The sequence below is a fragment of the Oncorhynchus clarkii genome, chromosome 29 (genome assembly GCF_045791955.1).
Source record: "Oncorhynchus clarkii lewisi isolate Uvic-CL-2024 chromosome 29, UVic_Ocla_1.0, whole genome shotgun sequence".
Taxonomy (NCBI): Eukaryota; Metazoa; Chordata; class Actinopteri; order Salmoniformes; family Salmonidae; genus Oncorhynchus; species Oncorhynchus clarkii.
Genome location: NC_092175.1, coordinates 48,565,629 through 48,580,976, shown reverse-complemented (window position 1 = coordinate 48,580,976; position 15,348 = coordinate 48,565,629). Strand labels below are relative to the sequence as shown.

General features: G+C 42.7%; 1 protein-coding gene across 1 annotated transcript in view; it reads left to right on the top strand.

Moving 5' to 3' along the window:
* LOC139388249 (V-set and immunoglobulin domain-containing protein 10-like 2) overlaps positions 1 to 15,348 on the top strand; it is a gene marked incomplete at both ends in the record, with an annotated part of 152,712 nt that overhangs the window by 91,653 nt on the left and 45,711 nt on the right. The window contains 5 exons of the mRNA XM_071134798.1: positions 6,023 to 6,159; positions 6,623 to 6,794; positions 7,092 to 7,324; positions 9,519 to 9,743; positions 13,788 to 13,962. Coding sequence (XP_070990899.1) covers positions 6,023 to 6,159; positions 6,623 to 6,794; positions 7,092 to 7,324; positions 9,519 to 9,743; positions 13,788 to 13,962 — 942 coding nt within the window. The remainder of the gene's footprint in view (positions 1 to 6,022; positions 6,160 to 6,622; positions 6,795 to 7,091; positions 7,325 to 9,518; positions 9,744 to 13,787; positions 13,963 to 15,348) is intronic.

Genomic DNA, 15,348 nt, shown 5'->3' with positions numbered 1-15,348 from the left:
CATGGTTTTCAAGTGTTAGCCATTGTTGCCATTCATGGTAGTTAGTGATAGTTTTTCAACCAGAGGGCATCTTTGAGAAGCTAAGTTATTGACATGTCTTGGAGCTTTAGGCCTAAGAGTCAAAGGGTGCCTTGAATAGAACAGACTAGATTTTTAGAAATGTAGCTTAATTAATTTGATAAATATTATGTTTTTTCTATTCCAAGAAAAAACTAAAATGCATATCTTACTGTAACCGATGTACTGTAAGCCTAAGGTTTTCCGTTAGGAAAATATGGCACTGTACAACGTGTTTCTATTCCAAGAAAACGAAAATGCATTTCTTACTGTAGCTGTGTTAGTGTAACTTACTTATTGGAATAAAGGCCTACTTAAATATACAGTACATCAATCAATCACACAGAATACAAGTAATCCATGTCTTTAAATATAGTCAAGCATTTTAATTATAAAACTAAATAACAAAGGGAGCCTTGATTAATTTTACAATCATGGCTAAAGCGATTTAATTAATGGTTTCAGTTAGGAAAATATGACGCTGTACAACAGGACCAGTAGGTCTAAACTACTAAGTGACTGCAAGTGAAGAGCAAAATAATCCTTACATATCCATATACAAATATGATTGATTTATCAAGACCAGTCCCCATGCTCTGTCATTCAGTGATATTTATTCCCTATTGTCCTGCTGATAGTTGAAATAAACATCTGTATTTTGAAAGAGTATTTTTATTATTATTTAATTAACGAATGCATAAATACTGTACAGTATATGCTTGATCTGACATTTTGCAGTTGCATGAGGTTTGGTGTTAAAAATGTAACATTTTAGAGTACATTGCAATTTTGGGGGAGTTTTACACCTGGCAGAGCTATTAGACAATGTAAATAAATGGAGGTATGAAGAGTCTATTGTCCTTCTAATAGCCCATCATGGAAACGTTGTTTGTAGAATTTATTGTCTGATACGCTTTTGAAAACAAAATGCCTCCAGCTGTCAGGTATGTAAATAAAAACACAGAATATCTAAGGGGCTTTTATATAATTATAATTTAGGGTTAATAATAATTAAATGTAGTAATCATTGGATAACAGATTGGCTCTCGGAACTCATTAAGAGGCGTCTTCTATCTTCAATATAATCATTAATTCAGAAGGTTAGAAACCCATAGGTTAAGGCCTGCTGTAGGTTATAATAAACTCAACATTGTGTGTCAATTCATAAACCATGTGCCATGGAGTCAGTACATTGAAAATCTCTTCCCAACTATTTTGCAATCTATATGGCACAGCTGTCAATTTTTGGGTTCTGAATTGAAACTGGTATATATTTTTATTTATCACAATTTTATTTGACCAATTTTGGTCCTTAATGCGGGGCCGACAGACAAGTTCCTTACATTTTCCCCCTTCCACTTGATAAAGGTTCCGATTGATAAAGTTATTTTTAAATATTTTATATTTGAGTTTAATTACAAACTTTGTTGTGTTATTTGTTTTGTCTTTTCTGGTGGATTTAACCGAAATTGCGACCAACTTTTATAGCTTGTTAACTTAATAACCAAAAGTGAGCGGTTGTAATCTGAATGAAGGCAATTCTTGAACAGTGGGTGAGACATTCTTACTAATGTCAAGTGTAATTCCCCCATTGTATTTACCAAAGTTTTCTCTTAACTCCAGGACCACCGACAGTTTTTGTTGTTGTTGCCTGATGCATGACTAGTGCCAGAGAAGAGATTCTCAGACAGAAAACACCTCCATTAATAGCCACAGTTTAGACTACCGTTAGATCACTAAGGAACTAAGGAATTTACAAAAATCATAAGGGAACGAAATGCTATGTAGGCTAAAGCAAGAGGGACTGGTTTGGCAGATGATTGGATGGCTTTTAAATGTCTTTGAAATATGAGTGTTGCTATGATCTGTAAATTGAAAGCAGACCACTCCCTGAAATCTACTTCACATAATTTAAATAATCCATCCAAATTCCGGCAAGTAGTGAAAGGTTTGGAGTGCAAAAAAGATACACAGTTTCCCAAACAATTGTTGGTAGACACACAGATTGTAACTGAGAGAACCTCCATTCTGAAAGCCTTGAAATCAGCATTTGTTTTAGATGAAGGCAGTTTATTTGAAAATGTCAAAAGGTATAATTGAGCCCCCTATGAATTTACCTGACACCCCTGTGCACTCTTTCACTAGGTTCTCATTTTCATCCTTCTCAGTTTCAGAAGTGTGTAGCCATGGAATAAATTGAGGGAAAATAAATCCCCTGGCCATGATGAACTAGACCCCCGCCTCCTACACCTAGCTGCAGACATCATTGCTCCCCATTTACATGTATTTTTAACCTCACGCAAGATGTTAAGGAAATCCCCAAGTTATGGAAATCTGCTTTTGTACTGCCTCTCCTGAAAGGTGGAGATCCTTCGCTACTTGACAACTATCAACCCATATCAAAATTGTCCGTACTGTCTAAGGTACTGGAGTCCTTAGTTAGTAGGCAGCTAAAGGCCTACCTCCAAGAAAACAAGATCTTAAATGGAATGCAATCACGTTTTAGGTCTGGCCACAGCACTGTTTCAGCATCATTGAAGGTTTTAAATGGCATCCACTGTGCTCTTGATAATAAGTTACATTGTGAGTGCCTTTATTGATTTGTCGGAGGCTTTTGACATCGTGGACCATGCTGTGTTAGAGCAAAGGTTAAAATATTGTGGAATTACTGGTCATGCTCTAGACTGGTTTATAAATTACCTATCAAATCGTACACAATGTGTAATGGCGGATGGTTGTAAATCTGAGTCCATAGAGGTGTGCTCAGGTGTTCCGCAAGGTTCTATTTTGGGCCCACTGTTGTTCATTTTGTATATCAACAACATTGAGGATCTTATTGAAACAGCAAATGTTCATTTTTATGCAGATGATACTGTTTTTTATTCAAGTGGTATTAGTTTATCTTAAGCTTTTGAAAATGCCCAAAGAGCATTTAACATGGTTCTACATTTTGTAAAAATGCATGGTATTTTCAAATGTCATTGCTACATTGGCTGGACATACTATCGAGCAAGTTAAAGGGTACAAATATTTGAGTGTGTGGGTTGATGACAAGCTGAGCTTCACTGTGCATGTAGAGAACTTGATAAGGAAGCTCAAGCTGAGAATAGGTTTTTATTACCGGCATAAGGCTTGTTTTTCTTTTGAGGTCAGGAAGGAGCTGGTACGATGTACATTACTGTCGGTTTTAGATTTTAGTTATGTTATATATATGCAGGCCTCAACCACTACCCTGAGAGCACTTGATTCAGTGTAACATGCAACCCTCAGGTTCATTACAAATCAAAAACTTCTAACACATCATTGTGATCTCTACAGCGCTGTTGGCTGGTCGTCATTGACCTTGCGTAGGCTTAAACACTGGTATACACTGATTTATTAGGCCATATTGGGTGAAATGCCATTTTATCTCTGTTATTTTTTAGTCAGTTCGGTAAATAAATATCAATTACGGTCCCATTCTCATTTGCTTCTAACAGTACTAAAGATTTGAACAGGTCATGGTAGCAATAGTTTTAGTTACTTAGCTCCATGGTCCTGGAATTCTCTCCTGAACATTTAAAAAGTTTATGATCTAGTTTCGTTGGTGAAGTTTAAACACTTGATTGATGTATAGTTAGTGTATGTAAGTTGTTTTTTCTGAAACATTGTTCCCCCTGCTGCTATTGGACCAGGTCTCTCTTGGAAAAGAGATGTTATCTCAATGAGAGATAAGATCAGCGTTCTAATTCCCCCTTGTGATAGTGTGGTGCAATGACAGAATGCCACCATCTACCAATAACGGTCGCGGCATAAGCTGGTAACTTTTAAAGGAAGAACCACGGTAAACTTTTATTTAACTAGCCAAGTCAGTTAAGAACAGTAAGAACAAATTCTTATTTACAATAACGACCTACCCCGGCCAAACCCGAATGATGCTGAGCCAATTGTGCTCCGCTCTATCCCAATTACGGCCCGATGTGATGCAGCCTGGATTTGAACCAGGGACTGAGATGCAGTGCCTTAGACCGCTGCACCACCCGGGAGCCCTGGGTTTAACTAACAGGCTTATAGACATGTACTGGGTTTAACTAACAGTCTAATAGATACAGTGGGGAGAACAAGTCTTTGATACACTGCCGATTTTTCAGGTTTTCCTACTTACAAAGCATGTAGATGTCTGTAATTTTTTATCATAGGTACTTCAACTGTGAGATACGGAATCTAAAACAAAAATCCAGAAAATCACATTGTATGATTTCTAAGTAATTAATTTGCATTTTATTGCATGACACAAGTATTTGATCACCTACCAACCAGTAAGAATTCCGGCTTTCACAGACCTGTTAGTTTTTCTTTAAGAAGCCCTCTTGTTCTCCACTCATTACCTGTATGAGCTGCACCTGTTTTAACTCGTTACCTGTATAAAAGACACCTGTCCACACACTCAGTCAAATAGACTCCAACCTCTCCACAATGGCCAAGACCAGAGAGCTGTATAAGGACATCAGGGGTAAAATTGTAGACCTTCACAAGGCTGGGATGGGCTACAGGACAATAGGCAAGCAGCTTGGTGAGAAGGCAACAACTGTTGGCGTAATTATTAGAAAATTGAAGAAGTTCAAGATTACGGTCAATCACCCTCGGTCTGGGGCTCCATGCAAGATCTCACCTCGTGGGGCGTCAATGATCATGAGGAAGGTGAGGGATCAGCCCAGAACTACACGGCAGGACCTGGTCAATGACCTGAAGAGAGCTGGGGCCACAGTCTCAAAGAAAACCTACACACTACACCGTCATGGATTAAAATCCTGCAGCGCACGCAAGGTCCCCCTGCTCAAGCCAGCGCATGTCCAGGCCCCTCTGAAGTTTGCCAATCACCATCTGGATTATCCAGAGGAGGAATGGGAGCAGGTCATGTGGACTGATGAGACAGAAATAGAGCTTTTTGGTCTAAACTCCACTCACAGTGTTTGGAGGAAGAAGAAGGATGAGTACAACCCCAAGAACACCATCCCAACCGTGAAGCATGGAGGTGGAAACGTCATTCTTTGGGAATGCTTTTCTGCAAAGGGGACAGGACGACTGCACCGTATTGGATGGGACCATGTATCGCGAGATCTTGGCCAACAACCTCCTTCCCTCAGTAAGAGCATTGAAAATGGGTCGTGGCTGGGTCTTCCAGCATGACAACGACCCGAAATACACATCCAGGGCAACTAAGGAGTGGCTCCGTATGAAGCATCTCAAGGTCCTGGAGTGGCCTAGCCAGTCTCCAGACCTGAACCCAATAGAACATCTTTGGAGGGAGCTGATCGTCCGTATTGCCCAGCGACAGCCCCGAAACCTGAAGGATCTGGAGAAGGTCTGTATGGAGGAGTGGGCCAAAATCCCTGCTGCAGTGTGTGCAAACCTGGTCAAGAACTACAGGAAATGTATGATCTCTGTAATTGCAAACAAAGTTTTCTGTACTAAATATTAAGTTCTGCTTTTCTGATGTATCAAATACTTATGTCATGCAATAAAATGCAAATGAATTACTTAAAAATCATACAATGTGATTTTCTGGATTTTTGTTTTAGATTCCGTCTCTCACAGTTGAAGTGTATATATGATAAAAATTACAGACTTCTACATGCTTTGTAAGTAGGAAAACCTGCAAAATCGGCAGTGTATCAAATACTTGTTCTCCCCACTGTATGTATTGGGTTTAAATAACAGTCTAACTGACTTGTACTGGGTTTAACTAACAGTATAATAGACATGTACTGGGTTTAACTAACAGTCTAACAGACATGTACTGGGTTTAACTAACAGGCTAATAGACATGCAATGGTTTTAACTAACAGGCTAATAGACATGTACTGGTTTTAACTAACAGTCTAATAGACATGAGCTGGGTTTAACTAACAGTCTTACATGGTGTCTGTATATGAAGACAGTGATCGAATCTCTATCTCCCTCCTTTGTGTGTGCGCGTGTGTAGAGGCTCCAGTCTTGTTGACCCAGCGTAGTGTGGTGTCTGTGTTCGAGGGAAGTGACGTTCAGCTCACCTGTATCCTTCAATCCAACTATCCCCCGGCCAATCAGATTGTCTGGTTCAACAACCACAGACAGGAAGTCGTACAGGTACATGCTCCGCCACCCTCAGAGTCTTAATCCTCAAGATTTATTCCCTCTCTGAAGTTTTTCCTTGCCTCTGATCTGCTGCTCACTCTGAGGGTCTAGGCCAGAATAATGTAAAGTACTTTGAGTGTCTAGGCCAGAATAATGTAAAGTACTTTGAGGATCTCGGCCAGAATAATGTAAAGTACTTTGAGGATCTAGGCCAGAATAATGTAAAGTACTTTTGAGGATCTCGGCCAGAATACTGTAAAGTAATTTGAGGGTCCAGGTTACTGAAAAGTACTTGGGGGTCTAGGTTGGGCTACTGTAAAGTACTTTGGGGTCTAGATTACTGTAAAGTAGTTTGAGGGTCTAGGCTGGGATACTGTAAAGTACTTTGGGGTTCTAGGCCAGCATACTGTAATTACGTACAGCTCTACCAGTGACCTGTAGAGTTAAAATGTGATTGGTTGATTTACAGGAAGTCCAGGAAGCCCTGGCCAAAACCAGGAAGTATGTACTGCGTCGCGCGGCTGCGTGGACCAACCTAACGGTCTTAGAGACGGATGGAACAACAGACAGCGGCCAATACTGGTGCTCCGCTAGCAACGCCGTGGGAGGGACCGAGATCCCTGTTACGCTATTGGTCAAGAGTAAGATTCCTGTTATGCTGTTGGTCAAGAATAAGATCCCTGTAACGCTAATGGTCAAGAGTATGATCCCTATTACACAATTGGTCAAGAGTAAGATCCCTGTTACACTATTGGTCAAGTGTAAGAACAATAAAGCTTTAGTCTGTACACACAAAACTAAACTAAAAAGTTTTCTGATGAACTGAATGACTATTTCATGACTGTTCTACTGTACCTCCTCCTCTCATCCCCTTCTCTCTCTCTGACCCACCCACCTCCCCCATCCTCTCTGTCTCCCTGCCCTCTCCCCCTGCTCAGGATACCCCATGCCTCCCAATGTAACCCTGGTAAGGCTGGTTTACAGCAGTCGGCAGCGCAGAGAGGTGGAGCTGGAGTGGCAGATGGAGGGAGAGGGAGAAGGAGGAGAGGGAGGAGGGCTGACGGGGTTCATACTTGACCACAGACTAGAGGAGGCACCAGGGCAAAGGAGAGGAGAGGAGGAAAAAGAGAAGGACAGAGAGGAGGCTGGTACAGATCCTGCTGACCAAGAGGTGAGCCAGAAAGAGAGTTGGGGGGCCAGAGAACACACAGAATAATACAATTCTGTTATTCTGCATGGAATAAGAATGTTTTTGTTGTTCCAGTAGATACCCTGATATTTGTGATCTATCCAGTAGATACCATGATAGTTGTGTTCTATCTAGGAGATACCATGATAGTGTCAGCGATTGGGTGCAGAGATGTAACGGAGTCAGGTGCAGGACAGAGGTTTGAGCAACACAACCGAGTTTACTCACAAAATTCAAGCAATATTCCAAATAAGAAAATACATACAAACTAACACCTACAACAACAACTAAGACACCAACAATCATGGACAGAACAGAAATGTATGCCAGAGGGTTAAATAAGGAACATGATATGGGAATTGAAACCAGGTGTGTGTAATACAGACAAAACAAAACGAAAATGAAACATGAAACCTGGTGACTAGAAAGCCGGTGACGTCGACCGCCGAACACCACCCGAACAAGGAGAGGGGCCGACTTCGGCGGAAGTCGTGACAGTATCCCCCGCGGCTCCAGCCGCGCGCTGACAACGGCCTCGGGGATGACCCGGAGGACGGGACGCAGGGCGATCCGGGTGGAGACGGTGAAACTCCTGTAGCAATGAGGATCTAGGATGTCCTCCACCAGTACCCAGCATCTCTCGTCCGGGCCGTAACCCTCCCACTCCAAGAGGTACTGAAGGCCCCTCGCCCGGCGCCTTGACTCCATGATTGCTCATGCGGTATACGCCGGGACCCACTCGATGTCCAGAGGGGGCAGAGGAACCTCCCGCACCTCAGACTGCTGGAGCGGACCAGCCACCACCGGCCTGAGGAGAGACACATGGAACGAGGGGTTAATACGATAATCAGGGGGGAGTTGTAACCTATAACAAACCTCGTTCAGACTCCTCAGGACTTTAAATGGCCCCACAAACCGCGGACCCAGCTTCCGGCAGGGCAGGTGAAGGGGTAGGTTTCGGGTCGAGAGCCAGACCCGATCCCCCGGTGCATACACCGGGGCCTCACTGCGGTGGCGGACGGCACTTGCCTTTTGCCCCCTGACGGCCCGTTGTAGCAGCACATGGGTAGCGTTCCATGTCTCATCCGAGTGCCGAAACCATTCATCCACCACAGGAGCCTCGATCTGGCTCTGATGCCATGGTGCCAGGACCAGCTGATAACCCAGCACACACTGAAAGGGTGATAGGTTGGTAGAGGATTGGCGGAGGGAGTTTTGGGCAATCTCCGCCCAGGGGATGTAAACCGCCCACTTCCCCGGCCGGTCCTGGCAATAGGACCGCAGAAACCTACCCAGATCCTGGTTTACTCTTTCCACCTGCCCGTTACTCTTGGGGTGGAAACATGAGGTAAGGCTGACCCAGACCCCCAGGCGTTCCATAAACGCCCTCCAGACTCTAGACCTGAATTGGGGACCCCGATCAGAAACTAAATCCTCAGGCACCCCATAGTGCCGGAATACGCTGGTGAACAGGGCCTCCGCAGTTTGTAGAGCCGTAGGGAGACCGGGCAAAGGAAGGAGACGGCAGGACTTAGAAAACCCATCCACAACGACCAGGATCGTGGTGTTACCCCGCGACGGGGGAAGATCCGTCACAAAATCCACCGATAGGTTTGACCACGGTCGCTGTGGAACGGGATTGGGTTGTAATTTCCTTCTGGGCAGATGTCTAGGTGCCTTGCACTGTGCGCATACTGAACCGGAGGAAACATATACCCTCACGTCCTTAGCTAAAGTGGGCCACCAGTACTTCCCAGCAAGGCAGCGCACCGTCCGACCGATGCCAGGATGACCAGAGGAGGGTGACGTGTGAGCCCAACAGATCAAACGATCGCGGACATCAAACAGAATGTACAGAGGGAGTGGGCTCTGCGCATGATGCCCGCTCGATGTCCTCGTCCACCTCCCATACCACCGGTGCCACCAGGCGAGAAGCTGGAATTATGGGAGAGGGATCCGTGGACCGCTCCTCTTATTAATACAGCCGGGACAGTGAGTCAGCCTTAACGTTCTGGGAACCTGGTTTGTAGGAAACAAACCGGGTGAAAAACATGGCCCACCTTGCCTGGCAAGGGTTCATTCTCCTCGCCGCCCAGATGTACTCCAGATTGTGGTGGTCAGTCCAAATGAGGAAAGGGTGTTTAGCCCCCTCAAGCCAATGCCTCCACGCCTACAGAGCCTTGACAACAGCCAACAGCTCCCGGTCCCCCACATCATAGTTTCGCTCCGCAGGGCTGAGCGTCTTCGAAAAGAAAGCACAGGGGCGGAGCTTCCGTGGCGTACCCGAGCGCTGAGACAGCACAGCTCCTATCCCAGCCTCGGACGCGTCCACCTCTACTATGAATGCCAAGGAGGGATCAGGATGAGCCAGTACGGGAGCCGAGGTAAACAGAACCTTCAGGTGACCAAAAGCCATGTCCGCCCCAGCTGACCACTGCAGTTGCACCGGTCCCCCCTTCAGCAAGGAGGTAATGGGAGGCACTACCTGACCAAAACCCCGGATAAACCTCCGGTAGTAGTTGGCAAACTCTAGGAACCGCTGCACCTCCTTTACCGTGGTTGGAGTCAGGCCAAGTACTAAAACACTTGAGCGTCTCTCTTGATCCTAGGTCCTGGCAGAGTTGTGCAGACTCAGGACAACTGATCTTTGAAGGAATACGCAGATTTAAAGAGGAGTCCGTAATTTGCTTTCTAATAATCATAATTTTTTCCTCAAAGAAGTTCATGAATTTATCACTGCTAAAGTGAAAGTCATCCTCTCTCGGGGAATGCTGCTTTTTAGTTAGCTTTGCGACAGTATCAAAAAGGAATTTCGGATTGTTCTTATTTTCCTAAATTAAGTTAGAAAAATAGGATGATCGAGCAGCAGTAAGGGCTCTTCGGTACTGCACAGTACTGTCTTTCCAAGCTAGTCGGAAGACTTCCAGTTTGGTGTGGCGCCATTTCCATTCCAATTTTCTGGAAGCTTGCTTCAGAGCTTCAGAGCTCTCTATCTAGTAGATTCTATGATAGTTGTGTTCTATCTAGTAGATACCCTCATTGTTGTGTTCTATCTAGTGGATAACATTATTGTTGTGTTCTATCTAGTAGATACCATGATAGTTGTGTTCTATCCAGATACCCTGATAGTTGTCTTCTAGCTAGTAGAATCCATGATAGTTGTGCTCTATCTAGTAGATACCATGATAGTTGTGTTCTATCTAGTAGATACCCTCATAGTTGTGTTCTATCTAGTAGAAACCCTCATAGTTGTGATCTATCTAGTAGATTCTCTGATAGTTGTGTTCTATCTAGGTGATATCCTGATAGTTGTGTTCTATCTAGTAGATACCCTGATAGTTGTGTTCTATCTGGTAGATACCCTGATAGTTGTGTCCTATCTAGTAGATACCCTGATAGTTGTGTTCTATCTAGTAGATACAATGATAGTTGTGTTCTATCTAGTAGATGCTCTGATAGTTGTGTTCTATCTAGTAGATACCATTATAGTTGTGTTCTATCTAGATACCCTGATAGTTGTGTTCTATCTAGTAGAATCCATGATAGTTGTGTTCTTTCTCGTAGACACCATGATATTTGTGTTCTATCTAGTCGATTCTCTGATAGTTGTGTTCTATCTAGTAGATACACTAAAAGTTGTGTTCTATCTAGTAGAAACCATCATAGTTGTGTTATATCTAGTAGATTCCCTCATAGTTGTGTTCTATCTAGTAGATTCTATGATAGTTGTGTTCTATCTAGTAGATACCCTCATTGTTGTGTTCCATCTAGTAGATACCATTATAGTTGTGTTCTATCTAGTAGATACCATTATAGTTGTGTTCTATCTAGATACCCTGATAGTTGTGTTCTATCTAGTTGAATCCATGATAGCTGTGTTCTATCTTGTAGATACCATGATAGTTGTGTTCTATATAGTTGATTCTCTGATAGTTGTGTTCTATCTAGTAGATACACTAAAAGTTGTGTTCTATCTAGTAGACACCATGATAGTTGTGTTCTATCTAGTAGATACCCTCCTTGTTGTGTTCTATCTAGTAGATAACATTATAGTTGTGTTCTATCTAGTAGATACCATGATAATTGTGTTCTATCCAGATACCCTGATAGTTGTGTTCTATCTAGATACCCTGATAGTTGTCTTCTATTTAGTAGAAACCCTCATAGTTGTGTTATATCTAGTAGATACCCTCATAGTTGTGTTCTATCTAGTAGAATCCATGATAGTTGTGCTCTATCTAGTAGATACCATGATAGTTTTGTTCTATCTAGTAGATACCCTGATAGTTGTGTTCTATCTAGTAGATACACTAAAAGTTGTGTTCTATCTAGTAGAAACCATCATAGTTGTGTTATATCTAGTAGATTCCCTCATAGTTGTGTTCTATCTAGTAGATTCTATGATAGTTGTGTTCTATCTAGTAGATACCCTCATTGTTGTGTTCCATCTAGTAGATACCATTATAGTTGTGTTCTATCTAGTAGATACCATTATAGTTGTGTTCTATCTAGATACCCTGATAGTTGTGTTCTATCTAGTTGAATCCATGATAGCTGTGTTCTATCTTGTAGATACCATGATAGTTGTGTTCTATATAGTTGATTCTCTGATAGTTGTGTTCTATCTAGTAGATACACTAAAAGTTGTGTTCTATCTAGTAGACACCATGATAGTTGTGTTCTATCTAGTAGATACCCTCCTTGTTGTGTTCTATCTAGTAGATAACATTATAGTTGTGTTCTATCTAGTAGATACCATGATAATTGTGTTCTATCCAGATACCCTGATAGTTGTGTTCTATCTAGATACCCTGATAGTTGTCTTCTATTTAGTAGAAACCCTCATAGTTGTGTTATATCTAGTAGATACCCTCATAGTTGTGTTCTATCTAGTAGAATCCATGATAGTTGTGCTCTATCTAGTAGATACCATGATAGTTTTGTTCTATCTAGTAGATACCCTGATAGTTGTGTTCAAACTAGTAGATTATCTGATAGTTGTGTTCAGCAATTTAAAACTTGGCTGAATTATTTATTTACTAAATACCTAAATAATCACACAGAATTACATATACACAGGATGGATCATAAATCGATTACTACTCATGTCATGAAAGAAAAAGTCCCTAGCTGACGAAACCGATATGACGGCTGATTACACAAAGAAAGGGGGTTAGGTTTGAATGAAAGAGTGGGAAGACTGAGGGACAAAGGGGATTGGGTCTCTATTGGACCTTGAGAAGATATTCTACCGTAAATATAGAATATTATGCATTCTAATAACCGCCCATTCAGAAAAGGAAAATGCAAGATATATATTTACACTGACCTGCGCTTCGATAGATGGGTTGAAGATGGAAAACTGGTTTGCCCAGCAGAGATCGCCCTTGTCCTTTGTAGAATATTTCTGGTCCTAATGTTGTAGAGCAGATACGTTGAAGTACCCTGTCTTCTCATAGGATCGTCTGTCCTTTCCTAGGCCACGTACGCTTACAGCTGCAGCTGATAACTCAACGCCTAGGATGTATCACTTCTTCAGTGAATAAGAGTTCAAAGTTCATACCAAGTTGCCATACTCAGCTCATGCTGTATTCTGGCTGGTCTAGTCGAAATTCATCCTTCCAGCATGGTGATCGTCACCTCCACGTTGAAAGTAGCCCTTTTAAACATATGAACACCAGTCCTCACATCGTCGGGAACTAAGCTTGACTTCCGTCAACGGGCTTTTGTATTGTGAGAGAGAAGGGCGTGTTTCATAGTTCTCAACCAATGTCTGTTCACTTGGGTGTGGCCACTGAGTGAGCATAGTTTACTTATGAAAACAATTCTCTCATTTAGAAGCTAAAATTACATTTAATCTTTTCACAAATAGTTTCATATTTATTGCACAACAATTCCATGTGAATCTGATAACTAGAATGTGTAGACTTTCCAAGATACAATTTATGTCGTCCTATCATCAGATATAATGTCCCAGACAACAACTGATCTGAGATCTTATTCTTTAAGTACCAACAGACACTTTCAACTGGTTGGATTACAGAAATATTGTACCTTTCCCCAACCTTTTGATGTTACCATAAACAGGGCAACGTCATGACACCATCAATATACAGCAACTTTGAGGAGTGGGGAGTGGGACAACATTCCACAGCCCACAATCAACAGCCTGATGAAGGAGATGTCACGCTGCATGAGGCAAATGGTGGTCACACCAGATACTGACTGGTTTTCTGATCCACACCGCTACTTTTTTTAAGGGATCTGTGACCAACAGATGCATATCTGTATTCCTAGTCATGTGAAATCCATAGATTAGGGCCTAATTAATTTATTTCAATTGACTGATTTCCTTATGAACTGTAACTCAGTAAAATCTTTGAAATTGTTGCATGTTGTATATATTTTTTTCAGTGTAGATATTAACATAGTTTTGTTGTTGTAGGAGCAGCGACAGGAAAAAAGGAGTAGTTTCTCTCCATGGAAGCAGGTGGCAGTATTGGAACCCAGGGAGAGGGTCCACACGCTGGGCAACATGACCCCAACAGATACCTACCAGATACGCATCACAGCTGTCAATCACAGAACCCTCGGACACCCCTCCCCCCCAGAAACACCAGGTGAGTGAGATATAATATTACTACTATTATTGTTACTACTATCATATTATTATATACTATTATCTTAAAGAGGGGGGAAAGGATACAGTGACAGTGACAATGAGAGGCTGAGAAAGAGAGAGAGAGAGAGCCTAGAATAAAATAACATGACAATAATCTGTAGCTACTATTTAACTCTATAAAGACTGACTGCTAAGTTAAAAGGCTACCAAGCTTGCTAGGAAAGAACAGACCAGGATGCAACATTAATTAGCACTGAGGTGTGAAATGAGAGGTGTGAAGCCGCTGAGCCCAATAACGGCAGCAGAGTTCCTCCCCCATGCCTTAGCCTCTTTGGCCCCCTGCTCCAGGGCTTGCCCACAACAATGTTGTGCTGCTGCCATGTTGCTACCATTTTATTGTCATGTTTGTAACGCTACCATGATGTGTTGTCATGTGTTGCTGCCTCGCTATGTTGTTGTATTAGGTCTCTCTTAATGTAGTGTTGTGGTGTCTCTCTTATCGTGATGTGTGTTTTGTCCTATATTTTTGTTAATTAAAAAAAAAAAAAATCCCCTGTCCCCGCAGGAGGCCTTTTACCTCTTGGTAGGCCACCATTGTAAATAATAATTTGTTCTTAACTGACAAGCCTAGCAAAATAAAGGTTAAATAAAACGTAAAAATAAAATACAGGAAGAGGTGAGATATCTGAGGTGTGATAATGAACCATTCATGAGAGAGCTAGACATCCCCCCCCAGAGAAGACAACAGAACAGCCTTAATACCACAACAGGACAGACAAGGCAGGACCCCCTCCCCCCTTCCCTGACAACACCCCCACACCCACGGAGGACACACAAATGCCAAACAATGTGCTCCTCATTGACTCAAATGGTAAATACATTGATGAGAGGAAACTTTTTTCCTCTGTGTGCCCTGGAGTTACTCTCTAGCAGGCCCACCTCTACAAGGCAGCAGCCCCCACCTTTGACAGGACCTTGAAGGACATCACCCTCCAGCGCAGCCCCAGAACCCCCCCCCCCCGTAGAGCTCCAATACATGACTGTGTCGAGGCACAGATCTGGGGAAGGGTACCAAACAATGTCTTAAATGGAGGAAGTTTGGAACCACCAAGACTCTTCCTAGAGCTGGCCGCCTGGCCAAACTGAGCAATCTGGGGAGAAAGGCCTTCATCAGCAAGGTGACCAAGAACCCGATGGTCACTCTGACAGAGCTCTAGAGTTCCTCTGTGAAGATGGGAGAACCTTCCAGAAGGACAACCATCTCTGCAGCACTCCACCAAACAGGCGTTTAAGGTAGATTGGCCAGACGGAAAGCCACTCTTCAGTAAAAGGCACATGACAGCCCGCTTGGAGTTCGCCAAAAGGCACCTAATGTACTCTCAGA